General features: G+C 36.0%; 1 protein-coding gene across 1 annotated transcript in view; it reads left to right on the forward strand.

The window, feature by feature from the left end:
- The first annotated feature begins 357 nt into the window (after positions 1-357).
- Positions 358-27,791, forward strand: part of LOC145261132 (transmembrane emp24 domain-containing protein 5-like) — an 86,128-nt gene continuing 58,694 nt past the window's right edge. The window contains exon 1 of the mRNA XM_080119398.1: positions 358-1,344. Within this exon, the coding sequence (XP_079975524.1) occupies positions 1,087-1,344 (258 nt within the window). The 5' untranslated portion in view covers positions 358-1,086. The remainder of the gene's footprint in view (positions 1,345-27,791) is intronic.

The following is a 27,791-nucleotide window of genomic DNA, read 5'->3' on the forward strand; positions in this document are numbered from 1 at the left end:
TTTATTTCAAAGTAAATAAACGCTTTAAAATAAGTTAAAACATGCAAAAAAAAAAAAAAGTCCAGGAAGATAGAATAGTAACTTATATTGCCTTTGGTAACATTTATTTGTTGTATATTCATTTTTTCACCATTTTTTTTTTGTTTTGTTTTTGTTTTGCTGGTTATTGTAAACATGTCCAACCGACCTTGTGTCTAATTTTTCTCTCATGGGAAGCGGATAAAATAGAGACAAACAAACTTTCTTAATATGAGGTTCAGCTTTTTTTTAAAAAATGTGATTAAGATTGCGATCAGTAAAGCTATTTTGTTCCAGTTTGATGTAAACTAAGATAGATAGATAGATAGATAGATAGATAGATAGATAGACAGAGAGAGAGAGAGAGAGAGAGAGAGAGAGAGGGAAATAGAGGATCTCTTTTCAGTGTAACTTTTACGCGATTTATTTAATTTCTATTTTTATTTTTCATTCTTATTTACGAGTGCTCGCCATAAAAAGACAGCCCGGTGGTTATTTCTTACTGTCTGCTGTAAAAAAAAAAAAAAAAAAAAAAAAAATGTGAGTTGATTTCGATTATTTTATGATTTGGATCACTGACCCTGAGGGAGGGGGTTGCTCATCCAGCAGTTGTTTTGCTGTCTCTTTACTTCCGTAGCGCAAAATAACTTACAACATGTTTTCTTTAAACAAATAATTCAGGTTAAAAAAATCAGTTTTGTTTAAAATAAAAGAAAACATCTATTCTCTTTCAATCAATGTTAAATTTGATTTTTTCATGTTTACCTTTTTTTTGACGTCGTCATTGTTTTGAAAATCCACGTGTTATTAAAAGCAGTTAACACAAACTACAGCTTAACAGCTGTTAAAAAATACAAACGGATAATCCGAACGGCGCTTAATCTCTTTAAGAAAAACTAGCCAAGCAAAACTATTTCTGTGGTATTAACATTCTTTATTTGGAGTTTAAATACATTACAAACTGCTGACTATTCGACCCTTGTTGTATTGAAGTGAACTGACGACGTATTTTGGATCGATCATCAGTAAGACCAGGCTGTGTCCATCAGCTTAAGGGAAATCGTAAAAATGGCCTCCTCCACCTCCTTCTCTGAGTCGGTCGCACAATTTGCGGCCACCCTGTTTTTTGTGATTACTTTTAGTTGTTTCGGCAATTGTTATTCTGTGAGCAATAGTTGGAATAATGATGACAAACGGGACAACTGGTACAACGTTCCCATTCACGGATCTTTCAACGTGGAGTTTAAATTTGAAATCGGACCTGGAAAAGTCGAATGTTTCTATCAACCGATGTTAAACGGAACACAGTTGTTTATTTCCTATGAGGTAAGTTGTTTTATTTTAAATTTGATTTTTTTTAAATCTAGATAAACAATAAAATATTTCAATAGTAATCATTAAAAAATGAATGGTGTTTTTACACACCAGCCTCCATCGCTGCTGACATCAGCGCAGCAAACCCAATAACGTGTTACTGTTACGATAACAGCTGAAACGCAACAGCGCAAAATATTATTGAGATTCCCTAAACTCGCAAAAACAAACAAACAAACAAACAAATCAATATATCAGCACCCGAAAATAGCCACCTGTCTTGCCTTGTTTTCATTTGAGAATTCCGTCTGCGGCAAAAATATGCGCGCTTGCGTGTACAACAATGGCCACCACATAAAATATTGCTTTGCTTAATATCCGGAAAACTACTTATTTGCGGAAAATTTAAACGCAATATTCGTTTTGGGCATACTCGAAAATCTACGTTGTCGTTATTTTAAAGAAAAATGTTAAGGTGGAAACCAATAAAATTGTACAAATATGGACAAATATAGCCACTGTGCACTGAGTGCTGGGTACTGCTGGGAACATGCGGAAAAGTATCTTCTCAGTATTGTAAAAACTAGTTGTCGGACCCAATTTTAAATGTGATATTCGTTTTCAACACACCCGAAACCACTAGAAAACAAGTTTTTAAAGGTAAATTTTGTGTTGGTCTACCAGACCACAATTACTATGGAATATTTAACATAGTCCGTCCCCCATCTCTATGTTAAGAATGGCTTTCAAAGTTTGTTGAGGGTGTTAAAATGTACAAGGGAAGGGCACTCATTTTTTGTGTGTGGGGGAGGTATATATGTTTGACGGCGTTAATTTTATAAAATACCAAAAAAAGATTAGCCAGGTGTGATTGTCTTTCTCAATCCAAATTTGAAACGTAAAACGTAAAAATTATATATTTAAGAAATCTATGAACAACGAAATTGAAATGAGAGACTAAAACAACACAGATTGTAATGAACTATTATGACTACCTTTAAGAAACCTGTTTTACCTAAACTCAAATTCTCCAGTATTTTTACCGGTGCAGCAGTTGCGTCATAATCTTAGTTTGATTGTGATATCGAGTTGTAATTCTTTTATCAACAATTAAACATACATTCGAAACAAGTTTCCAAATAATATTAATAATAGTAACTAGCGTAGAACACTTTATGGTTAAATTTTACCTTTAGCCCCATACCGGGCCACGGAAAAATAAAAATGAAACTTTATTACACGTCAACATCATGAAAATATTAAAAAAAAAAAAATGAAAACAGAAATAATTTACGTTTCTGAATTTTTGAGATGAGGATTCGTAGAATTTTGATTATTACGACTACTATTCTCATCGTGGGTGTTTTTTAACATCGACATCGTTGTGAAGAATCCAAATAATGCGAAAAATAAGTTAGACTTTTAGAATAGATGCTCATTAATGACCACCCAATTTTTAAACACATAGGACAAACGGGTAACCATTTTTTTTATCATTTCCAAAATGGTTGCCATTAAAAAAATGTATATTTAAAATTTTCTTTCTTATATTGTCACCCCTTTTTTTTACTTTTCTTTTTTATTCGCATTGTCACCTAGAACTCCGAGTTAATAAGGGAAATGTTTAGTTTTTAAGGGTCCTACTTTTTTTCTGCTGATCTTCTTCGTTTTTATCAGCATAAACTAAACAGATCAAAACAGATATTAGACTCCGTATATTAAGATGGAATAATAATAATAATAATAATAATAATAATAATAATAGAAAAGACGGCGGGAGAGGACTGGTTTGTATAGAAGACTGTGAAGTGTGAATGACACAAAAAAGAACTAGAAAAATACATAATGCAAAATACTGAAACACGGAAAGGATAATTATGGCATCAAGAGACACTGAAAAAAAATCAACAAAACAGAAAACTGAGAGACAAAGGATAAAACGAGGAAAGAAAAATGGGAAAAGAAACAACTACATGGAAGATTTATAAGGATGACGATAGGAATAACGAAAACACTTGGGCATGGATGCAGAAAAAGACACGTAAGGCGAGAAACGGAATCCTTAATAACTGCAGCATAAGATAAGAACCAACTACATCAAAACAAAGAGCGACAAAACACAAGAAAACAACAAATGCAGACTCTGTGGACAAAGAGACGAAACGATAGACCATATAGTAAGCGAATGCAGCAAACTGGCCCAAAAGGAATACAAGAACAGACACGACGAAGTGGAGAGGGCAGTACACTGGGAATTATGCAAACAACTGCATCTCGAACGCACAGACAAATGGTACAAGCATAAGCCAGTAACAGTACTTGAATATGAGAATCACAAAATTCTATGGGACATGAACATACAAACAGATAAACCCATCCAAGCAAGAAGATCGGATGTCTTAGTCCTGCCACATCGTAAACTTTGCTGTCCCAACTGACCACAGGATGAATATCAAAGAAAAGGAGAAACGAAGCAAATACACAGAGCTAGCCAGAGAGCTGAAAGGGATTTGGATGATGAAGAAAATTAAAATAATACTTATAATAGTAGGAGCACTAGGAACAATTTCGAAAAACTTTGAAAAAAGAATGGGAGAAATTGGAATCAGAGGAATGGCTGCAAAGATACAACGAATAACGATAATGAAAACAGCTGAAATATTAAGAAAAACCCTTAAATGCGAAGATTAATAAAAATGAGCCACATGTGCAGGCCAGACAAACTACTGCAGAGGCAAAACATGACGAAGCGTTACATGGAACCAAGAACATTAAGACTACATATCTACAAGTTCGCTATCCCCTCCCCTAACCTTTCAATTGCTCCATCACCGATCCCCAAGAATGATGCCAAATAGCTAAGAAGGGACAAGGAGGATGAAAGACCGAGGAGAGAGCACAGACCAGACCTCTACTGAACAAGTGCGACGAGAACTGAGACTTTGGGAAGGCTTATTGCCACTCAAATTCCAGTGGAGACCAATAACCGCTACCAGCAAGAAATCAATAGTAAGCGGCTGTTGCGATAATGCAAATTCATTTGCAAATGTTACTGAAAAAGGTGGAGAATACTGGAACCCTGCGGAGACTTGTCACTCAGTTTCTAGGGAATGCTACAGGTTGTTTTCAAGGAGAGATATTTGATGATCTGTGTGAAAGCTCCTTGTGAGCCAATAATAATAATAATTGCAGTATATGTGACATTTTTCCGTCATTGTATGTGTATCATCATCGTCGTCATTATCGTCAGTTTAAGGTCTGTTTTAGAGACTGGCATGCATCAGGTGGCTTTAAGAAATTGACTTCTAAAGTAACCTATCACCTTTTCCCCAAGTCAGTTTATTTATGCCCTTTTCCCAAGTCTTTATTTATCCCTTTTCCCAAGTCTTTATTTATCCCCTTTTCCCCAAGTCTTTATTTATGCCCTTCTCCCAAGTCTTTATTTATCCCCTTTTCCCCAAGTCTTTATTTATCCCCTTTTCCCCAAGTCTTTATTTATCCCCTTTTCCCCAAGTCAGTTTATTTATGCCCTTTTCCCAAGTCTTTATTTATCCCTTTTCCCAAGTCTTTATTTATCCCCTTTTCCCCAAGTCTTTATTTATGCCCTTCTCCCAAGTCTTTATTTATCCCCTTTTCCCCAAGTCTTTATTTATCCCCTTTTCCCCAAGTAAGTCGTTATTTATGCAATTTTCCCAAGTCTTAATTTATCCCCTTTTCCCAAGTCTTTATTTATCCCCTTCTCCCAAGTCTTTATTTATCCCCTTCTCCCAAGTCTTTATTTATGCCCTTTTCCCAAGTCTTTATTTATCCCCTTTTCCCCAAGTCTTTATTTATGCCCTTTGCTCAAGTCTTTATTTATGCCCTTTTCCCAAGTCAGTTTATTTATCCCATTTTCCCAAGTCTTTATTTATGCCTTTTCCCAAGTCTTTATTTATCCCTTTTCCCAAGTCTTTATTTATCTCCTTTCCCCCAGTCTTTATTTATCCCCTTTTCCCAAGTCTTTATTTATGCCCTTTTCCCAAGTTTTTATTTATGCCCTTTTCCCAAGTCTTTATTTATCCCCTTTTCCCAAGTCTTTATTTATCCCCTTTTGCCAAGTCTTTATTTATGCCCTTTTCCCAAGTCTTTATTTATGCCCTTTTCCCAAGTCTTTATTTATGCCCTTTTCCCAAGTCTTTATTTATGCCCTTTTCCCAAGGCTTTATTTATGCCCTTTTCCCAAGTCTTTATTTATCCTCTTTTCCCAAGTCTTTATTTATGCCCTTTTCCCAAGTCAGTTTATTTATCCCCTTTTCCCAAGTCTTTATTTATCCCTTTTCCCAAGTCTTTATTTATCCCTTTTCCCAAGTCTTTATTTATGCCCTTTTCCCAAATCTTTATTTATCCCCTTTTGCCAAGTCTTTATTTATCCCCTTTTGCCAAGTCTTTATTTATCCCCTTTTCCCAAGTCTTTATTGATCCCCTTTTCCCAAGTCTTTATTTATCCCCTTTTCCCAAGTCTTTATTTATCCCCTTTTCCCAAGTCTTTATTTATCCCCTTTTCCTAAGTCCTTATTTATGCCTTTTTCCCAAGTCTTTATTTATGCCTTTTTCCCAAGTCTTTATTTATGCCCTTTTCCCAAGTCTTTATTTATACCCTTTTCCCAAGTCTTTATTTATGCCCTTTTCCCAAGTCTTTATTTATCCCCTTTTCCCAAGTCTTTATTTATCCCCTTTTCCCAAGTCTTTATTTATACCCTGTTCCCGAGTCTTTATTTATCCCCTTTTCCCAAGTCTTTATTTATGCCCTTTTCCCAAGGCTTTATTTATGCCCTTTTCCCAATTCTTTATTTATCCCCTTTTCCCAAGTCTTTATTTATACCCTGTTCCCGAGTCTTTATTTATCCCCTTTTCCCAAGTCTTTATTTATACCCTTTTCCCAAGTCTTTATTTATACCCTTTTCCCAAGTCTTTATTTATCCCCTTTTCCCAAGTCTTTATTTATATCCTGTTCCCGAGTCTTTAATTATCCCCTTTTCCCAAGTCTTTATTTATGCCCTTTTCCCAAGGCTTTATTTATGCCCTTTTCCCAATTCTTTATTTATCCCCTTTTCCCAAGTCTTTATTTATGCCCTTTTCCCAAGTCTTTATTTATCCCCTTTTCCCAAGTCTTTATTTATCCCCTTTTCCCAACTCTATATTCATCCCCTTTTCCCAACTCTATATTCATCCCCTTTTCCCAAGTCTTTATTTATGCCCTTTTCCCAAGTCTTTATTTATACCCTTATCCCAAGTCTTTATTGATGCCCTTTTCCCAAGTCTTTATTGATGCCCTTTTCCCAAGTCCTTATTTATCCCCTTTTCCCAAGTCTTTATTTATGCCCTTTTCCCAAGTCTTTATTTATGCCCTTTTCCCAAGTCTTTATTTATGCCCTTTCCCCAAGTCTTTATTTATCCCCTTTTCCACAGTCTTTATTTATCCCCTTTTCCCAAGTCTTTATTTATCCCCTTTTCCCAAGTCTTTATTTATCCCCTTTTCCCAAGTCTTTATTTATGGCCTATTCCACAGTCTTTATTTATCCCCTTTTCCCCATGTGTTTATTTATCCCCTTTTCCCAAGTCTTTATTTATCACTATTTCCCAAGTCTTTATTTATCCCCTTTTCCCAAGTCTTTATTTATGCCCTTTTCCCAAGTCTTTATTTATCCCCCTTTTCCAAGTCTTTTTTTATCCCTTTTTCCCAAGTCTTTATTGATGCCCTTTTCCCAAGTCTTTATTTATCCCCTTTTGCCAAGTCTTTATTTATGCCCTTTTCCCAAGTTTTTATTTATGCCCTTTTCCCAAGTCTTTATTTATCCCCTTTTCCCAAGTCTTTATTTATCCCCTTTTGCCAAGTCTTTATTTATGCCCTTTTCCCAAGTCTTTATTTATGCCCTTTTCCCAAGGCTTTATTTATGCCCTTTTCCCAAGTCTTTATTTATCCTCTTTTCCCAAGTCTTTATTTATGCCCTTTTCCCAAGTCAGTTTATTTATCCCCTTTTCCCAAGTCTTTATTTATCCCTTTTCCCAAGTCTTTATTTATCCCTTTTCCCAAGTCTTTATTTATCCCCTTTTCCCAAGTCTTTATTTATGCCCTTTTCCCAAATCTTTATTTATCCCCTTTTGCCAAGTCTTTATTTATCCCCTTTTGCCAAGTCTTTATTTATCCCCTTTTCCCAAGTCTTTATTGATCCCCTTTTCCCAAGTCTTTATTTATCCCCTTTTCCCAAGTCTTTATTTATCCCCTTTTCCCAAGTCTTTATTTATCCCCTTTTCCTAAGTCCTTATTTATGCCTTTTTCCCAAGTCTTTATTTATCCCCTTTTCCCAAGTCTTTATTTATGCCCTTTTCCACAGTCTTTATTTATCCCCTTTTCCCCATGTGTTTATTTATCCCCTTTTCCCAAGTCTTTATTTATCACTATTTCCCAAGTCTTTATTTATCCCCTTTTCCCAAGTCTTTATTTATGCCCTTTTCCCAAGTCTTTATTTATCCCCCTTTTCCAAGTCTTTTTTTATCCCTTTTTCCCAAGTCTTTATTTATCCCCTTTTCCCAAGTCTTTATTTATCCCCTTTTGCCAAGTCTTTATTTATGCCCTTTTCCCAAGTTTTTATTTATGCCCTTTTCCCAAGTCTTTATTTATCCCCTTTTCCCAAGTCTTTATTTATCCCCTTTTGCCAAGTCTTTCTTTATGCCCTTTTCCCAAGTCTTTATTTATGCCCTTTTCCCAAGGCTTTATTTATGCCCTTTTCCCAAGTCTTTATTTATCCTCTTTTCCCAAGTCTTTATTTATGCCCTTTTCCCAAGTCAGTTTATTTATCCCCTTTTCCCAAGTCTTTATTTATCCCTTTTCCCAAGTCTTTATTTATCCCTTTTCCCAAGTCTTTATTTATCCCCTTTTCCCAAGTCTTTATTTATGCCCTTTTCCCAAATCTTTATTTATCCCCTTTTGCCAAGTCTTTATTTATCCCCTTTTGCCAAGTCTTTATTTATCCCCTTTTCCCAAGTCTTTATTGATCCCCTTTTCCCAAGTCTTTATTTATCCCCTTTTCCCAAGTCTTTATTTATCCCCTTTTCCCAAGTCTTTATTTATCCCCTTTTCCTAAGTCCTTATTTATGCCTTTTTCCCAAGTCTTTATTTATCCCCTTTTCCCAAGTCTTTATTTATGCCCTTTTCCCAAGTCTTTATTTATACCCTTTTCCCAAGTCTTTATTTATGCCCTTTTCCCAAGTCTTTATTTATCCCCTTTTCCCAAGTCTTTATTTATCCCCTTTTCCCAAGTCTTTATTTATACCCTGTTCCCGAGTCTTTATTTATCCCCTTTTCCCAAGTCTTTATTTATGCCCTTTTCCCAAGGCTTTATTTATGCCCTTTTCCCAATTCTTTATTTATCCCCTTTTCCCAAGTCTTTATTTATACCCTGTTCCCGAGTCTTTATTTATCCCCTTTTCCCAAGTCTTTATTTATACCCTTTTCCCAAGTCTTTATTTATCCCCTTTTCCCAAGTCTTTATTTATCCCCTTTTCCCAAGTCTTTATTTATATCCTGTTCCCGAGTCTTTAATTATCCCCTTTTCCCAAGTCTTTATTTATGCCCTTTTCCCAAGGCTTTATTTATGCCCTTTTCCCAATTCTTTATTTATCCCCTTTTCCCAAGTCTTTATTTATGCCCTTTTCCCAAGTCTTTATTTATCCCCTTTTCCCAAGTCTTTATTTATCCCCTTTTCCCAACTCTATATTCATCCCCTTTTCCCAACTCTATATTCATCCCCTTTTCCCAAGTCTTTATTTATGCCCTTTTCCCAAGTCTTTATTTATACCCTTTTCCCAAGTCTTTATTGATGCCCTTTTCCCAAGTCTTTATTGATGCCCTTTTCCCAAGTCCTTATTTATCCCCTTTTCCCAAGTCTTTATTTATGCCCTTTTCCCAAGTCTTTATTTATGCCCTTTCCCCAAGTCTTTATTTATCCCCTTTTCCACAGTCTTTATTTATCCCCTTTTCCCAAGTCTTTATTTATCCCCTTTTCCCAAGTCTTTATTTATCCCCTTTTCCCAAGTCTTTATTTATGGCCTATTCCACAGTCTTTATTTATCCCCTTTTCCCCACGTGTTTATTTATCCCCTTTTCCCAAGTCTTTATTTATCACTATTTCCCAAGTCTTTATTTATCCCCTTTTCCCAAGTCTTTATTTATGCCCTTTTCCCAAGTCTTTATTTATCCCCCTTTTCCAAGTCTTTTTTTATCCCTTTTTCCCAAGTCTTTATTTATCCCCATTTCCCAAGTCTTTATTTATACCCTTTTCCCAAGTCTTTGTTTATCCCATTTTTCCCAAGTCTGTATTTATCCCCTTTTCCCAAGTCTTTATTTATGCCCTTTTCTCAAGTCTTTAGATGCCCTTTTCCCAAGTCTTTATTTATCCCCTTTTCCCAAGTCTTTATGTATCCCCTTTTCCCCAATTCTTTATGTATCCCTTTTACCAAGTCTTTATTCATCCCCTTTTCCCAAGTCTTTATTTATGCCCTTTTCCCAAGTCTTTATTTATGCCATTTTCCCAAGTCTTTATTCATCCCCTTTTCCCAAGTCTTTATTCATCCCCTTTTCCCAAGTCTTTATTCATCCCCTTTTCCATAAGTCTTTATTCATCCCCTTTTCCCAAGTCTTTATTTATGCCCTTTTCCATAGTCTTTATTTATGCCATTTTCCCAAGTCTTAATTTATCCCCTTTTCCCAAGTCTTTATTGATGCCCTTTTCCCAAGTCTTTATTTATCCCCTTTTCCCAAGTCTTTATTTATCCCCTTTTCCCAAGTCTTTATTTATCCCCTTTTCCCAAGTCTTTATTTATGGCCTATTCCATAGTCTTTATTTATCCCCTTTTCCCCATGTGTTTATTTATCCCCTTTTCCCAAGTCTTTATTTATGCCCTTTTCCCAAGTCTTTATTTATCCCCTTTTCCCAAGTGTTTATTTATACCCTTTTCCCAAGTGTTTATTTATACCCTTTTCCCAAGTCTTTGTTTATCCCATTTTTCCCAAGTCTGTATTTATCCCCTTTTCCCAAGTCTTTATTTATCCCCTTTTCCCAAGTCTTTATGTATCCCCTTTTCCCCAATTCTTTATGTATCCCTTTTACCAAGTCTTTATTCATCCCCTTTTCCCAAGTCTTTATTTATGCCATTTTCCCAAGTCTTTATTCATCCCCTTTTCCCAAGTCTTTATTGATCCCCTTTTCCCAAGTCTTTATTCATCCCCTTTTCCATAAGTCTTTATTCATCCCCTTTTCCATAAGTCTTTATTTATCCCCTTTTCCCAAGTCTTTATTTATCCCCTTTTCCCAAGTCTTTATTTATGCCCTTTTCCCAAGTCTTTATTTATCCCCTTTTCCCAAGTCTTTATTTATCCCCTTTTCCCAAGTCTTTATTCATCCCCTTTTCCCAAGTCTTTATTCATCCCCTTTTCCCAAGTCTTTATTTATCCCCTTTTCCATAAGTCTTTATTTATCCCCTTTTTCCCAAGTCTTTATTTATCCCCTTTTCCCAAGTCTTTATTCATGCCCTTTTCCCAAGTCTTAATTTATCCCCTTTTCCCAAGTCTTTATTCATCCCCTTTTCCCAAGTCTTTATTTATGCCCTTTTCCCAATTCTTTATTTATCCCCTTTTCCCAAGTCTTTATTTATGCCCTTTTCCCAAGTCTTTATTTATCCCCTTTTCTCAAGTCTTTATTTATCCCCTTTTCCCAACTCTATATTCATCCCCTTTTCCCAACTCTATATTCATCCCCTTTTCCCAAGTCTTTATTTATGCCCTTTTCCCAAGTCTTTATTTATACCCTTTTCCCAAGTCTTTATTGATGCCCTTTTCCCAAGTCTTTATTGATGCCCTTTTCCCAAGTCCTTATTTATCCTCTTTTCCCAAGTCTTTATTTATGCCCTTTTCCCAAGTCTTTATTTATGCCCTTTCCCCAAGTCTTTATTTATCCCCTTTTCCACAGTCTTTATTTATCCCCTTTTCCCAAGTCTTTATTTATCCCCTTTTCCCAAGTCTTTATTTATCCCCTTTTCCCAAGTCTTTATTTATGGCCTATTCCACAGTCTTTATTTATCCCCTTTTCCCCATGTGTTTATTTATCCCCTTTTCCCAAGTCTTTATTTATCACTATTTCCCAAGTCTTTATTTATCCCCTTTTCCCAAGTCTTTATTTATGCCCTTTTCCCAAGTCTTTATTTATCCCCCTTTTCCAAGTCTTTTTTTATCCCTTTTTCCCAAGTCTTTATTTATCCCCTTTTCCCAAGTCTTTATTTATCCCCTTTTGCCAAGTCTTTATTTATGCCCTTTTCCCAAGTTTTTATTTATGCCCTTTTCCCAAGTCTTTATTTATCCCCTTTTCCCAAGTCTTTATTTATCCCCTTTTGCCAAGTCTTTATTTATGCCCTTTTCCCAAGTCTTTATTTATGCCCTTTTCCCAAGGCTTTATTTATGCCCTTTTCCCAAGTCTTTATTTATCCTCTTTTCCCAAGTCTTTATTTATGCCCTTTTCCCAAGTCAGTTTATTTATCCCCTTTTCCCAAGTCTTTATTTATCCCTTTTCCCAAGTCTTTATTTATCCCTTTTCCCAAGTCTTTATTTATCCCCTTTTCCCAAGTCTTTATTTATGCCCTTTTCCCAAATCTTTATTTATCCCCTTTTGCCAAGTCTTTATTTATCCCCTTTTGCCAAGTCTTTATTTATCCCCTTTTCCCAAGTCTTTATTGATCCCCTTTTCCCAAGTCTTTATTTATCCCCTTTTCCCAAGTATTTATTTATCCCCTTTTCCCAAGTCTTTATTTATCCCCTTTTCCTAAGTCCTTATTTATGCCTTTTTCCCAAGTCTTTATTTATCCCCTTTTCCCAAGTCTTTATTTATGCCCTTTTCCCAAGTCTTTATTTATACCCTTTTCCCAAGTCTTTATTTATGCCCTTTTCCCAAGTCTTTATTTATCCCCTTTTCCCAAGTCTTTATTTATCCCCTTTTCCCAAGTCTTTATTTATACCCTGTTCCCGAGTCTTTATTTATCCCCTTTTCCCAAGTCTTTATTTATGCCCTTTTCCCAAGGCTTTATTTATGCCCTTTTCCCAATTCTTTATTTATCCCCTTTTCCCAAGTCTTTATTTATACCCTGTTCCCGAGTCTTTATTTATCCCCTTTTCCCAAGTCTTTATTTATACCCTTTTCCCAAGTCTTTATTTATCCCCTTTTCCCAAGTCTTTATTTATCCCCTTTTCCCAAGTCTTTATTTATATCCTGTTCCCGAGTCTTTAATTATCCCCTTTTCCCAAGTCTTTATTTATGCCCTTTTCCCAAGGCTTTATTTATGCCCTTTTCCCAATTCTTTATTTATCCCCTTTTCCCAAGTCTTTATTTATGCCCTTTTCCCAAGTCTTTATTTATCCCCTTTTCCCAAGTCTTTATTTATCCCTTTTTCCCAACTCTATATTCATCCCCTTTTCCCAACTCTATATTCATCCCCTTTTCCCAAGTCTTTATTTATGCCCTTTTCCCAAGTCTTTATTTATCCCCTTTTCCCAAGTCTTTATTTATGCCCTTTTCCCAAGTCTTTATTTATGCCCTTTCCCCAAGTCTTTATTTATCCCCTTTTCCACAGTCTTTATTTATCCCCTTTTCCCAAGTCTTTATTTATCCCCTTTTCCCAAGTCTTTATTTATCCCCTTTTCCCAAGTCTTTATTTATGGCCTATTCCACAGTCTTTATTTATCCCCTTTTCCCCATGTGTTTATTTATCCCCTTTTCCCAAGTCTTTATTTATCACTATTTCCCAAGTCTTTATTTATCCCCCTTTTCCAAGTCTTTTTTTATCCCTTTTTCCCAAGTCTTTATTTATCCCCTTTTCCCAAGTCTTTATTTATACCCTTTTCCCAAGTCTTTGTTTATCCCATTTTTCCCAAGTCTGTATTTATCCCCTTTTCCCAAGTCTTTATTTATGCCCTTTTCTCAAGTCTTTAGATGCCCTTTTCCCAAGTCTTTATTTATCCCCTTTTCCCAAGTCTTTATGTATCCCCTTTTCCCCAATTCTTTATGTATCCCTTTTACCAAGTCTTTATTCATCCCCTTTTCCCAAGTCTTTATTTATGCCCTTTTCCCAAGTCTTTATTTATGCCATTTTCCCAAGTCTTTATTCATCCCCTTTTCCCAAGTCTTTATTCATCCCCTTTTCCCAAGTCTTTATTCATCCCCTTTTCCATAAGTCTTTATTCATCCCCTTTTCCCAAGTCTTTATTTATGCCCTTTTCCATAGTCTTTATTTATGCCATTTTCCCAAGTCTTAATTTATCCCCTTTTCCCAAGTCTTAATTTATCCCCTTTTCCCAAGTCTTTATTTATCCCCTTTTCCCAAGTCTTTATTTATCCCCTTTTCCCAAGTCTTTATTTATCCCCTTTTCCCAAGTCTTTATTTATCCCCTTTTCCCAAGTCTTTATTTATGGCCTATTCCATAGTCTTTATTTATCCCCTTTTCCCCATGTGTTTATTTATCCCCTTTTCCCAAGTCTTTATTTATCCCTATTTCCCAAGTCTTTATTTATCCCTATTTCCCAAGTCTTTATTTATCCCCTTTTCCCAAGTCTTTATTTATGCCCTGTTCCCAAGTCTTTATTTATCCCCCTTTTCCAAGTCTTTTTTTATCCCTTTTTCCCAAGTCTTTATTTATCCCCTTTTCCCAAGTGTTTATTTATACCCTTTTCCCAAGTCTTTGTTTATCCCATTTTTCCCAAGTCTGTATTTATCCCCTTTTCCCAAGTCTTTATTTATGCCCTTTTCCCAAGTCTTTAGATGCCCTTTTCCCAAGTCTTTATTTATCCCCTTTTCCCAAGTCTTTATGTATCCCCTTTTCCCCAATTCTTTATGTATCCCTTTTACCAAGTCTTTATTCATCCCCTTTTCCCAAGTCTTTATTTATGCCATTTTCCCAAGTCTTTATTCATCCCCTTTTCCCAAGTCTTTATTGATCCCCTTTTCCCAAGTCTTTATTCATCCCCTTTTCCATAAGTCTTTATTCATCCCCTTTTCCATAAGTCTTTATTTATCCCCTTTTCCCAAGTCTTTATTTATCCCCTTTTCCCAAGTCTTTATTTATGCCCTTTTCCCAAGTCTTTATTTATCCCCTTTTCCCAAGTCTTTATTCATCCCCTTTTCCCAAGTCTTTATTCATCCCCTTTTCCATAAGTCTTTATTTATCCCCTTTTTCCCAAGTCTTTATTTATCCCCTTTTCCCAAGTCTTTATTCATGCCCTTTTCCCAAGTCTTAATTTATCCCCTTTTCCCAAGTCTTTATTCATCCCCTTTTCCCAAGTCTTTATTTATGCCCTTTTCCCAATTCTTTATTTATCCCCTTTTCCCAAGTCTTTATTTATACCCTGTTCCCGAGTCTTTATTTATCCCCTTTTCCCAAGTCTTTATTTATACCCTTTTCCCAAGTCTTTATTTATCCCCTTTTCCCAAGTCTTTATTTATCCCTATTTCCCAAGTCTTTATTTATCCCCTTTTCCCAAGTCTTTATTTATGCCCTTTTCCCAAGTCTTTATTTATCTCCCTTTTCCAAGTCTTTTTTTATCCCTTTTTCCCAAGTCTTTATTTATCCCCTTTTCCCAAGTGTTTATTTATACCCTTTTCCCAAGTCTTTGTTTATCCCATTTTTCCCAAGTCTGTATTTATCCCCTTTTCCCAAGTTTTTATTTATGCCCTTTTCCCAAGTCTTTAGATGCCCTTTTCCCAAGTCTTTATTTATCCCCTTTTCCCAAGTCTTTATGTATCCCCTTTTCCCCAATTCTTTATGTATCCCTTTTACCAAGTCTTTATTCATCCCCTTTTCCCAAGTCTTTATTTATGCCATTTTCCCAAGTCTTTATTCATCCCCTTTTCCCAAGTCTTTATTGATCCCCTTTTCCCAAGTCTTTATTCATCCCCTTTTCCATAAGTCTTTATTCATCCCCTTTTCCATAAGTCTTTATTCATCCCCTTTTCCATAAGTCTTTATTTATGCCCTTTCCCCAAGTCTTTATTTATCCCCTTTTCCCAAGTCTTTATTTATGCCCTTTTCCCAAGTCTTTATTTATCCCCTTTTCCCAAGTCTTTATTCATCCCCTTTTCCCAAGTCTTTATTCATCCCCTTTTCCATAAGTCTTTATTTATCCCCTTTTTCCCAAGTCTTTATTTATCCCCTTTTCCCAAGTCTTTATTCATGCCCTTTTCCCAAGTCTTAATTTATCCCCTTTTCCCAAGTCTTTATTCATCCCCTTTTCCCAAGTCTTTATTTATCCCCTTTTCCCAATTCTTTATTTATCCCCTTTTCCCAAGTCTTTATTTATACCCTGTTCCCGAGTCTTTATTTATCCCCTTTTCCCAAGTCTTTATTTATCCCCTTTTCCCAAGTCTTTATTTATCCCCTTTTCCCAAGTCTTTATTTATCCCCTTTTCCCAAGTCTTTATTTATCCCCTTTTCCCAAGTCTTTATTTATACCCTGTTCCCGAGTCTTTATTTATCCCCTTTTCCCAAATCTTTATTTATGCCCTTTTCCCAAGGCTTTATTTATGCCCTTTTCCCAAGTCTTTATTTATGCCATTTTCCCAAGTCTTTATTTATGCCCTTTTCCCAAGTCTTTATTTATCCCCTTTTCCCAAGTCTTTATTTATCCCCTTTTCCCAAGTCTTTATTTATCCCCTTTTCCGAACTCTATATTCATCCCCTTTTCCCAACTCTATATTCATCCCCTTTTCCTAAGTCTTTATTTATGCCCTTTCCCAAGTCTTTATTTATACCCTTTTCCCAAGTATTTATTGATGCCCTTTTCCCAAGTCTTTATTGATGCCCTTTTCCCAAGTCCTTATTTATCCCCTTTTCCCAAGTCTTTATTTATGCCCTTTTCCCAAGTCTTTATTTATGCCCTTTCCCCAAGTCTTTATTTATCCCCTTTTCCCAAGTCTTTATTTATCCCCTTTTCCCAAGTCTTTATTTATCCCCTTTTCCCAAGTCTTTATTTATCCCCTTTTCCCAAGTCTTTATTTATCCCCTTTTCCCAAGTCTTTATTTATGGCCTATTCCACAGTCTTTATTTATCCCCTTTTCCCCATGTGTTTATTTATCCCCTTTTCCCAAGTCTTTATTTATCCCTAATTCCCAAGTCTTTATTTATCCCCTTTTCCCAAGTCTTTATTTATGCCCTTTTCCCAAGTCTTTATTTATCCCCCTTTTCCAAGTCTTTTTTATCCCTTTTTCCCAAGTCTTTATTTATACCCTTTTCCCAAGTCTTTATGTATACCCTTTTCCCAAGTCTTTGTTTATCCCATTTTTCCCAAGTCTGTATTTATCCCCTTTTCCCAAGTCTTTATTTATGCCCTTTTCCCAAGTCTTTATATGCCCTTTTCCCAAGTCTTTATATATCCCCTTTTCCCAAGTCTTTATGTATCCCCTTTTCCCCAATTCTTTATGTATCCCTTTTACCAAGTCTTTATTCATCCCCTTTTCCCAAGTCTTTATTTATGCCCTTTTCCCAAGTCTTTATTTATCCCCTTTTCCCAAGTCTTTATTCATCCCCTTTTCCCAAGTCTTTATTCATCCCCTTTTCCATAAGTCTTTATTTATCCCCTTTTTCCCAAGTCTTTATTCATGCCCTTTTCCCAAGTCTTAATTTATCCCCTTTTCCCAAGTCTTTATTCATCCCCTTTTCCCAAGTCTTTGTTTATGCCCTTTTCCCAATTCTTTATTTATCCCCTTTTCCCAAGTCTTTATTTATACCCTGTTCCCGAGTCTTTATTTATCCCCTTTTCCCAAGTCTTTATTTATACCCTTTTCCCAAGTCTTTATTTATCCCCTTTTCCCAAGTCTTTATTTATCCCCTTTTCCCAAGTCTTTATTTATCCCCTTTTCCCAAGTCTTTATTTATACCCTGTTCCCGAGTCTTTATTTATACCCTGTTCCCGAGTCTTTATTCATCCCCTTTTCCCAAGTCTTTATTTATGCCCTTTTCCCAAGGCTTTATTTATGCCCTTTTCCCAATTCTTTATTTATCCCCTTTTCCCAAGTCTTTATTTATGCCCTTTTCCCAAGTCTTTACTTATGCCCTTTCCCCAAGTCTTTATTTATCCCCTTTTCCCAAGTCTTTATTTATCCCCTTTTCCCAAGTCTTTATTTATCCCCTTTTCCCAAGTCTTTATTCATCCCCTTTTCCCAAGTCTTTATTTATCCCCTTTTCCCAAGTCTTTATTTATCCCCTTTTCCCAAGTCTTTATTTATCCCCTTTTTCCAAGTCTTTATTCATGGCCTATTCCACAGTCTTTGTTTATCCCCTTTTCCCCATGTGTTTATTTATCCCCTTTTCCCAAGTCTTTGTTTATCCCTATTTCCCAAGTCTTTATTTATCCCCTTTTCCCAAGTCTTTACTTATGCCCTTTTCCCAAGTCTTTATTTATCCCCCTTTTCCAAGTCTTTTTTATCCCTTTTTCCCAAGTCTTTATTTATACCCTTTTCCCAAGTCTTTATTTATACCCTTTTCCCAAGTCTTTGTTTATCCCATTTTTCCCAAGTCTGTATTTATCCCCTTTTCCCAAGTCTTTATTTATGCCCTTTTCCCAAGTCTTTATATGCCCTTTTCCCAAGTCTTTATATATCCCCTTTTCCCAAGTCTTTATGTATCCCCTTTTCCCCAATTCTTTATGTATCCCTTTTACCAAGTCTTTATTCATCCCCTTTTCCCAAGTCTTTATTTATGCCCTTTTCCCAAGTCTTTATTTATGCCATTTTCCCAAGTCTTTATTCATCCCCTTTTCCCAAGTCTTTATTTATCCCCTTTTCCCAAGTCATTATTCATCCCCTTTTCCATAAGTCTTTATTCATCCCCTTTTCCCAAGTCTTTATTTATGCCCTTTTCCATAGTCTCTATTTATGCCATTTTCCCAAGTCTTTATTTATCCCCTTTTCCCAAGTCTTTATTCATCCCCTTTTCCCAAGTCTTTATTCATCCCCTTTTCCATAAGTCTTTATTTATCCCCTTTTTCCCAAGTCTTTATTTATCCCCTTTTCCCAAGTCTTTATTCATGCCCTTTTCCCAAGTCTTAATTTATCCCCTTTTCCCAAGTCTTTATTTATACCCTGTTCCCGAGTCTTTATTTATCCCCTTTTCCCAAATCTTTATTTATGCCCTTTTCCCAAGGCTTTATTTATGCCCTTTTCCCAAGTCTTTATTTATGCCCTTTTCCCAAGTCTTTTTTTATGCCCTTTTCCCAAGTCTTTATTTATCCCCTTTTCCCAAGTCTTTATTTATCCCCTTTTCCCAAGTCTTTATTTATCCCCTTTTCCCAAGTCTTTATTTATCCCCTTTTCCCAACTCTATATTCATCCCCTTTTCCCAACTCTATATTCATCCCCTTTTCCTAAGTCTTTATTTATGCCCTTTCCCAAGTCTTTATTTATACCCTTTTCCCAAGTATTTATTGATGCCCTTTTCCCAAGTCTTTATTGATGCCCTTTTCCCAAGTCCTTATTTATCCCCTTTTCCCAAGTCTTTATTTATGCCCTTTTCCCAAGTCTTTATTTATGCCCTTTCCCCAAGTCTTTATTTATCCCCTTTTCCCAAGTCTTTATTTATCCCCTTTTCCCAAGTTTTTATTTATCCCCTTTTCCCAAGTCTTTAGTTATCCCCTTTTCCCAAGTCTTTATTTATCCCGTTGTCCCAAGTCTTTATTTATCCCCTTTTCCCAAGTCTTTATTTATGGCCTATTCCACAGTCTTTATTTATCCCCTTTTCCCCATGTGTTTATTTATCCCCTTTTCCCAAGTCTTTATTTATCCCTAATTCATAAGTCTTTATTTATCCCCTTTTCCCAAGTCTTTATTTATGCCCTTTTCCCAAGTCTTTATTTATCCCCCTTTTCCAAGTCTTTTTTATCTCTTTTTCCCAAGTCTTTATTTATACCCTTTTCCCAAGTCTTTATGTATACCCTTTTCCCAAGTCTTTGTTTATCCCATTTTTCCCAAGTCTGTATTTATCCCCTTTTCCCAAGTCTTTATTTATGCCCTTTTCCCAAGTCTTTATATGCCCTTTTCCCAAGTCTTTATATATCCCCTTTTCCCAAGTCTTTATGTATCCCCTTTTCCCCAATTCTTTATGTATCCCTTTTACCAAGTCTTTATTCATCCCCTTTTCCCAAGTCTCTATTTATGCCCTTTTCCCAAGTCTTTATTTATGCCCTTTTCCCAAGTCTTAATTTATCCCCTTTTCCCAAGTCTTTATTCATCCCCTTTTCCATAAGTCTTTATTTATCCCCTTTTTCCCAAGTCTTTATTCATGACCTTTTCCCAAGTCTTAATTTATCCCCTTTTCCCAAGTCTTTATTCATCCCCTTTTCCCAAGTCTTTGTTTATGCCCTTTTCCCAATTCTTTATTTATCCCCTTTTCCCAAGTCTTTATTTATAGCCTGTTCCCGAGTCTTTATTTATCCCCTTTTCCCAAGTCTTTATTTATACCCTTTTCCCAAGTCTTTATTTATCCCCTTTTCCCAAGTCTTTATTTATCCCCTTTTCCCAAGTCTTTATTTATCCCCTTTTCCCAAGTCTTTATTTATACCCTGTTCCCGAGTCTTTATTTATACCCTGTTCCCGAGTCTTTATTTATCCCCTTTTCCCAAGTCTTTATTTATGCCCTTTTCCCAAGGCTTTATTTATGCCCTTTTCCCAATTCTTTATTTATCCCCTTTTCCCAAGTCTTTATTTATGCCCTTTTCCCAAGTCTTTACTTATGCCCTTTCCCCAAGTCTTTATTTATCCCCTTTTCCCAAGTCTTTATTTATCCCCTTTTCCCAAGTCTTTATTTATCTCCTTTTCCCAAGTCTTTATTCATCCCCTTTTCCCAAGTCTTTATTTATCCCCTTTTCCCAAGTCTTTATTTATCCCCTTTTCCCAAGTCTTTATTCATGGCCTATTCCACAGTCTTTGTTTATCCCCTTTTCCCCATGTGTTTATTTATCCCCTTTTCCCAAGTCTTTATTTATCCCTATTTCCCAAGTCTTTATTTATCCCCTTTTCCCAAGTCTTTAATTATGCCCTTTTCCCAAGTCTTTATTTATCCCCCTTTTCCAAGTCTTTTTTATCCCTTTTTCCCAAGTCTTTATTGATACCCTTTTCCCAAGTCTTTATTTATACCCTTTTCCCAAGTCTTTGTTTATCCCATTTTTCCCAAGTCTGTATTTATCCCCTTTTCCCAAGTCTTTATTTATGCCCTTTTCCCAAGTCTTTATATGCCCTTTTCCCAAGTCTTTATATATCCCCTTTTCCCAAGTCTTTATGTATCCCCTTTTCCCCAATTCTTTATGTATCCCTTTTACCAAGTCTTTATTCATCCCCTTTTCCCAAGTCTTTATTTATGCCCTTTTCCCAAGTCTTTATTTATGACATTTTCCCAAGTCTTTATTCATCCCCTTTTCCCAAGTCTTTATTCATCCCCTTTTCCCAAGTCTTTATTTATCCCCTTTTCCATAAGTCTTTATTCATCCCCTTTTCCCAAGTCTTTATTTATGCCCTTTTCCATAGTCTTTATTTATGCCATTTGCCCAAGTCTTAATTTATCCCCTTTTCCCAAGTCTTTATTGATCCCCTTTTCCCAAGTCTTTATTCATCCCCTTTTCCATAAGTCTTTATTTATCCCCTTTTCCCAAGTCTTTATTTATCCCCTTTTCCCAAGTGTTTATTAATGCCCTTTTCCCAAGTCTTAATTTATCCCCTTTTCCCAAGTTTTTATTTATCCCCTTTTCCCAAGTCTTTATTCATCCCCTTTTCCATAAGTCTTTATTTATCCCCTTTTCCCAAGTCTTTATTTATCCCTTTTTCCCAAGTCTTTATTTATGCCCTTTTCCCAAGTCTTAATTTATCCCCTTTTCCCAAGTCTTTATTCATCCCCTTTTCCCAAGTCTTTATTTATGCCCTTTTCCCAATTCTTTATTTATCCCCTTTTCCCAAGTCTTTATTTATACCCTGTTCCCGAGTCTTTATTTATCCCCTTTTCCCAAGTCTTTATTTATACCCTTTTCCCAAGTCTTTATTTATCCCCTTTTCCCAAGTCTTTATTTATCCCCTTTTCCCAAGTCTTTATTTATACCCTTTTCCCGAGTCTTTATTTATCCCCTTTTCCCAAGTCTTTATGTATGCCCTTTTCCCAAGGCTTTATTTATGCCCTTTTCCCAATTCTTTATTTATCCCCTTTTCCCAAGTCTTTATTTATGCCCTTTTCCCAAGTCTTTATTTATCCCCTTTTCCCAAGTCTTTATTTATCCCCTTTTCCCAACTCTATATTCATCCCCTTTTCCCAACTCTATATTCATCCCCTTTTCCCAAGTCTTTATTTATGCCCTTTTCCCAAGTCTTTATTTATACCCTTTTCCCAAGTCTTTATTGATGCCCTTTTTCCCAAGTCTTTATTGATGCCCTTTTCCCAAGTCCTTATTTATCCCCTTTTCCCAAGTCTTTATGTATGCCCTTTTCCCAAGTCTTTATTTATGCCCTTTCCCCAAGTCTTTATTTATCCCCTTTTCCACAGTCTTTATTTATCCCCTTTTCCCAAGTCTTTATTTATCCCCTTTTCCCAAGTCTTTATTTATCCCCTTTTCCCAAGTCTTTATTTATGGCCTATTCCACAGTCTTTATTTATCCCCTTTTCCCCATGTGTTTTTTTATCCCCTTTTCCCAAGTCTTTATTTATCCCTATTTCCCAAGTCTTTATTTATCCCCTTTTCCCAAGTCTTTATTTATGCCCTTTTCCCAAGTCTTTATTTATCCCCCTTTTCCAAGTCTTTTTTTATCCCTTTTTCCCAAGTCTTTATTTATCCCCTTTTCCCAAGTATTTATTTATACCCTTTTCCCAAGTCTTTGTTTATCCCATTTTTCCCAAGTCTGTATTTATCCCCTTTTCCCAAGTCTTTATTTATGCCCTTTTCCCAAGTCTTTAGATGCCCTTTTCCCAAGTCTTTATTTATCCCCTTTTCCCAAGTCTTTATGTATCCCCTTTTCCCCAATTCTTTATGTATCCCTTTTACCAAGTCTTTATTCATCCCCTTTTCCCAAGTCTTTATTTATGCCCTTTTCCCAAGTCTTTATTTATGCCATTTTCCCAAGTCTTTATTCATCCCCTTTTCCCAAGTCTTTATTTATGCCCTTTTCCCAAGTCTGAATCCTTCCGCTTTTCCCAAGTCTTTATTCATCCCCTTTTCCATAAGTCTTTATTCATCCCCTTTTCCCAAGTCTTTATTTATGCCCTTTTCCATAGTCTTTATTTATGCCATTTTCCCAAGTCTTAATTTATCCCCTTTTCCCAAGTCTTTATTGATCCCCTTTTCCCAAGTCTTTATTCATCCCCTTTTCTATAAGTCTTTATTCATCCCCTTTTCCATAAGTCTTTATTTATCCCCTTTTCCCAAGTCTTTATTTATCCCCTTTTCCCAAGTCTTTATTTATGCCCTTTTCCCAAGTCTTAATTTATCCCCTTTTCCCAAGTCTTTATTTATCCCCTTTTCCCAAGTCTTTATTCATCCCCTTTTCCATAAGTCTTTATTTATCCCCTTTTTCCCAAGTCTTTATTTATCCCCTTTTCCCAAGTCTTTATTTATGCCCTTTTCCCAAGTCTTAATTTATCCCCTTTTCCCAAGTCTTTATTCATCCCCTTTTCCCAAGTCTTTATTTATGCCCTTTTCCCAATTCTTTATTTATCCCCTTTTCCCAAGTCTTTATTTATACCCTGTTCCCGAGTCTTTATTTATCCCCTTTTTCCAAAGTCTTTATTTATCCCCTTTTCCCAAGTCTTTATTTATCCCCTTTTCCCAAGTCTTTATTTATCCCCTTTTCCCAAGTCTTTATTTATCCCCTTTTCCCAAGTCTTTATTTATACCCTGTTCCCGAGTCTTTATTTATCCCCTTTTCCCAAGTTTTTATTTATGCCCTTTTCCCAAGTCTTTATTTATGCCCTTTTCCCAATTCTTTATTTATCCCCTTTTCCCAAGTCTTTATTTATGCCCTTTTCCCAAGTCTTTATTTATCCCCTTTTCCCAAGTCTTTATTTATCCCCTTTTCCCAACTCTATATTCATCCCCTTTTCCCAACTCTATATTCATCCCCTTTTCCCAAGTCTTTATTTATGCCCTTTTCCCAAGTCTTTATTTATACCCTTTTCCCAAGTCTTTATTGATGCCCTTTTCCCAAGTCTTTATTGTTGCCCTTTTCCCAAGTCTTTATTTATCCCCTTTTCCCAAGTCTTTATTTATGCCCTTTTCCCAAGTCTTTATTTATGCCCTTTCCCCAAGTCTTTATTTATCCCCTTTTCCCAAGTCTTTATTTATCCCCTTTTCCCAAGTCTTTATTTATCCCCTTTTCCCAAGTCTTTATTTATGGCCTATTCCACAGTCTTCAGTTATCCCCTTTTACCCATGTGTTTATTTATCCCCCTTTCCCAAGTCTTTATTTATCCCTATTTCCCAAGTCTTTATTTATCCCCTTTTCCCAAGTCTTTATTTATGCCCTTTTCCCAAGTCTTTATTTATCCCCCTTTTCCAAGTCTTTTTTATCCCTTTTTCCCAAGTCTTTATTTATACCCTTTTCCCAAGTCTTTATTTATACCCTTTTCCCAAGTCTTTGTTTATCCCATTTTTCCCAAGTCTGTATTTATCCCCTTTTCCCAAGTCTTTATTTATGCCCTTTTCCCAAGTCTTTATATGCCCTTTTCCCAAGTCTTTATATATCCCCTTTTCCCAAGTCTTTATGTATCCCCTTTTCCCCAATTCTTTATGTATCCCTTTTTCCAAGTCTTTATTCATCCCCTTTTCCCAAGTCTTTATTTATGCCCTTTTCCCAAGTCTTTATTTATGCCATTTTCCCAAGTCTTTATTCATCCCCTTTTCCCAAGTCTTTATTTATCCCCTATTCCCAAGTCTTTATTCATCCCCTTTTCCATAAGTCTTTATTCTTCCCTTTTTCCCAAGTCTTTATTTGTGCCCTTTTCCCAAGTCTTAATTTATCCCCTTTTCCCAAGTCTTAATTGATCCCCTTTTCCCAAGTCTTTATTTATCCCCTTTTCCCAAGTCTTTATTTATCCCCTTTTCCCAAGTGTTTATTTATGCCCTTTTCCCAAGTCTTAATTTATCCCCTTTTCCCAAGTCTTTATTTATCCCCTTTTCCCAAGTCTTTATTCATCCCCTTTTCCATAAGTCTTTATTCATCCCCTTTTCCATAAGTCTTTATTTATCCCCTTTTCCCAAGTCTTTATTCATCCCCTTTTCCCAAGTCTTTATTTATGCCCTTTTCCCAAGTCTTAATTTATCCCCTTTTCCCAAGTCTTTATTCATCCCCTTTTCCCAAGTCCTTATTTATGCCCTTTTCCCAATTCTTTATTTATCCCCTTTTCCCAATTCTTTATTTATCCCCTTTTCCCAAGTCTTTATTTATATCCTGTTCCCGAGTCTTTATTTATCCCCTTTTCCCAAGTCTTTATTCATCCCCTTTTCCCAAGTCTTTATTCATCCCCTTTTCCATAAGTCTTTATTTATCCCCTTTTTCCCAAGTCTTTATTCATGCCCTTTTCCCAAGTCTTAATTTATCCCCTTTTCCCAAGTCTTTATTCATCCCCTTTTCCCAAGTCTTTGTTTATGCCCTTTTCCCAATTCTTTATTTATCCCCTTTTCCCAAGTCTTTATTTATACCCTGTTCCCGAGTCTTTATTTATCCCCTTTTCCCAAGTCTTTATTTATACCCTTTTCCCAAGTCTTTATTTATCCCCTTTTCCCAAGTCTTTATTTATCCCCTTTTCCCAAGTCTTTATTTATCCCCTTTTCCCAAGTCTTTATTTATACCCTGTTCCCGAGTCTTTATTTATACCCTGTTCCCGAGTCTTTATTTATCCCCTTTTCCCAAGTCTTTATTTATGCCCTTTTCCCAAGGCTTTATTTATGCCCTTTTCCCAATTCTTTATTTATCCCCTTTTCCCAAGTCTTTATTTATGCCCTTTTCCCAAGTCTTTACTTATGCCCTTTCCCCAAGTCTTTATTTATCCCCTTTTCCCAAGTCTTTATTTATCCCCTTTTCCCAAGTCTTTATTTATCCCCTTTTCCCAAGTCTTTATTCATCCCCTTTTCCCAAGTCTTTATTTATCCCCTTTTCCCAAGTCTTTATTCATCCCCTTTTCCCAAGTCTTTATTTATCCCCTTTTCCCAAGTCTTTATTCATGGCCTATTCCACAGTCTTTGTTTATCCCCTTTTCCCCATGTGTTTATTTATCCCCTTTTCCCAAGTCTTTGTTTCCCCCTATTTCCCAAGTCTTTATTTATCCCCTTTTCCCAAGTCTTTAATTATGCCCTTTTCCCAAGTCTTTATTTATCCCCCTTTTCCAAGTCTTTTTTATCCCTTTTTCCCAAGTCTTTATTTATACCCTTTTCCCAAGTCTTTATTTATACCCTTTTCCCAAGTCTTTGTTTATCCCATTTTTCCCAAGTCTGTATTTATCCCCTTTTCCCAAGTCTTTATTTATGCCCTTTTCCCAAGTCTTTATATGCCCTTTTCCCAAGTCTTTATATATCCCCTTTTCCCAAGTCTTTATGTATCCCCTTTTCCCCAATTCTTTATGTATCTCTTTTACCAAGTCTTTATTCATCCCCTTTTCCCAAGTCTTTATTTATGCCCTTTTCCCAAGTCTTTATTTATGCCATTTTCCCAAGTCTTTATTCATCCCCTTTTCCCAAGTCTTTATTTATCCCCTTTTCCCAAGTCATTATTCATCCCCTTTTCCATAAGTCTTTATTCATCCCCTTTTCCCAAGTCTTTATTTATGCCCTTTTCCATAGTCTTTATTTATGCCATTTTCCCAAGTCTTTATTTATCCCCTTTTCCCAAGTCTTTATTCATCCCCTTTTCCCAAGTCTTTATTCATCCCCTTTTCCATAAGTCTTTATTTATCCCCTTTTTCCCAAGTCTTTATTTATCCCCTTTTCCCAAGTCTTTATTCATGCCCTTTTCCCAAGTCTTAATTTATCCCCTTTTCCCAAGTTTTTATTTATCCCCTTTTCCCAAGTCTTTATTTATGCCCTTTTCCCAATTCTTTATTTATCCCCTTTTCCCAAGTCTTTATTTATACCCTGTTCCCGAGTCTTTATTTATCCCCTTTTCCCAAGTCTTTATTTATCCCCTTTTCCCAAGTCTTTATTTATCCCCTTTTCCCAAGTCTTTATTTATCCCCTTTTCCCAAGTCTTTATTTATCCCCTTTTCCCAAGTCTTTATTTATACCCTGTTCCCGAGTCTTTATTTATCCCCTTTTCCCAAATCTTTATTTATGCCCTTTTCCCAAGGCTTTATTTATGCCCTTTTCCCAAGTCTTTATTTATGCCCTTTTCCCAAGTCTTTATTTATGCCCTTTTCCCAAGTCTTTATTTATCCCCTTTTCCCAAGTCTTTATTTATCCCCTTTTCCCAAGTCTTTATTTATCCCCTTTTCCCAACTCTATATTCATCCCCTTTTCCCAACTCTATATTCATCCCCTTTTCCTAAGTCTTTATTTATGCCCTTTCCCAAGTCTTTATTTATACCCTTTTCCCAAGTATTTATTGATGCCCTTTTCCCAAGTCTTTATTGATGCCCTTTTCCCAAGTCCTTATTTATCCCCTTTTCCCAAGTCCTTATTTATGCCCTTTTCCCAAGTCTTTATTTATGCCCTTTCCCCAAGTCTTTATTTATCCCCTTTTCCCAAGTCTTTATTTATCCCCTTTTCCCAAGTCTTTATTTATCCCCTTTTCCCGAGTCTTTATTTATCCCCTTTTCCCAAGTCTTTATTTATCCCCTTTTTCCAAGTCTTTATTTATCCCCTTTTCCCAAGTCTTTATTTATGGCCTATTCCACAGTCTTTATTTATCCCCTTTTCCCCATGTGTTTATTTATCCCCTTTTCCCAAGTCTTTATTTATCCCTAATTCCCAAGTCTTTATTTATCCCCTTTTCCCAAGTCTTTATTTATGCCCTTTTCCCAAGTCTTTATTTATCCCCCTTTTCCAAGTCTTTATTTATGCCCTTTTCCCAAGTCTTAATTTATCCCCTTTTCCCAAGTCTTTATTTATCCCCTTTTCCCAAGTCTTTATTCATCCCCTTTTCCATAAGTCTTTATTTATCCCCTTTTTCCCAAGTCTTTATTTATCCCCTTTTCCCAAGTCTTTATTTATGCCCTTTTCCCAAGTCTTAATTTATCCCCTTTTCCCAAGTCTTTATTCATCCCCTTTTCCCAAGTCTTTATTTATGCCCTTTTCCCAATTCTTTATTTATCCCCTTTTCCCAAGTCTTTATTTATACCCTGTTCCCGAGTCTTTATTTATCCCCTTTTTCCAAAGTCTTTATTTATCCCCTTTTCCCAAGTCTTTATTTATCCCCTTTTCCC

The sequence above is a fragment of the Euprymna scolopes genome, chromosome 37 (genome assembly GCF_053919585.1).
Source record: "Euprymna scolopes isolate OS-2025 chromosome 37, ASM5391958v1, whole genome shotgun sequence".
Lineage (NCBI taxonomy): Eukaryota > Metazoa > Mollusca > Cephalopoda > Sepiida > Sepiolidae > Euprymna > Euprymna scolopes.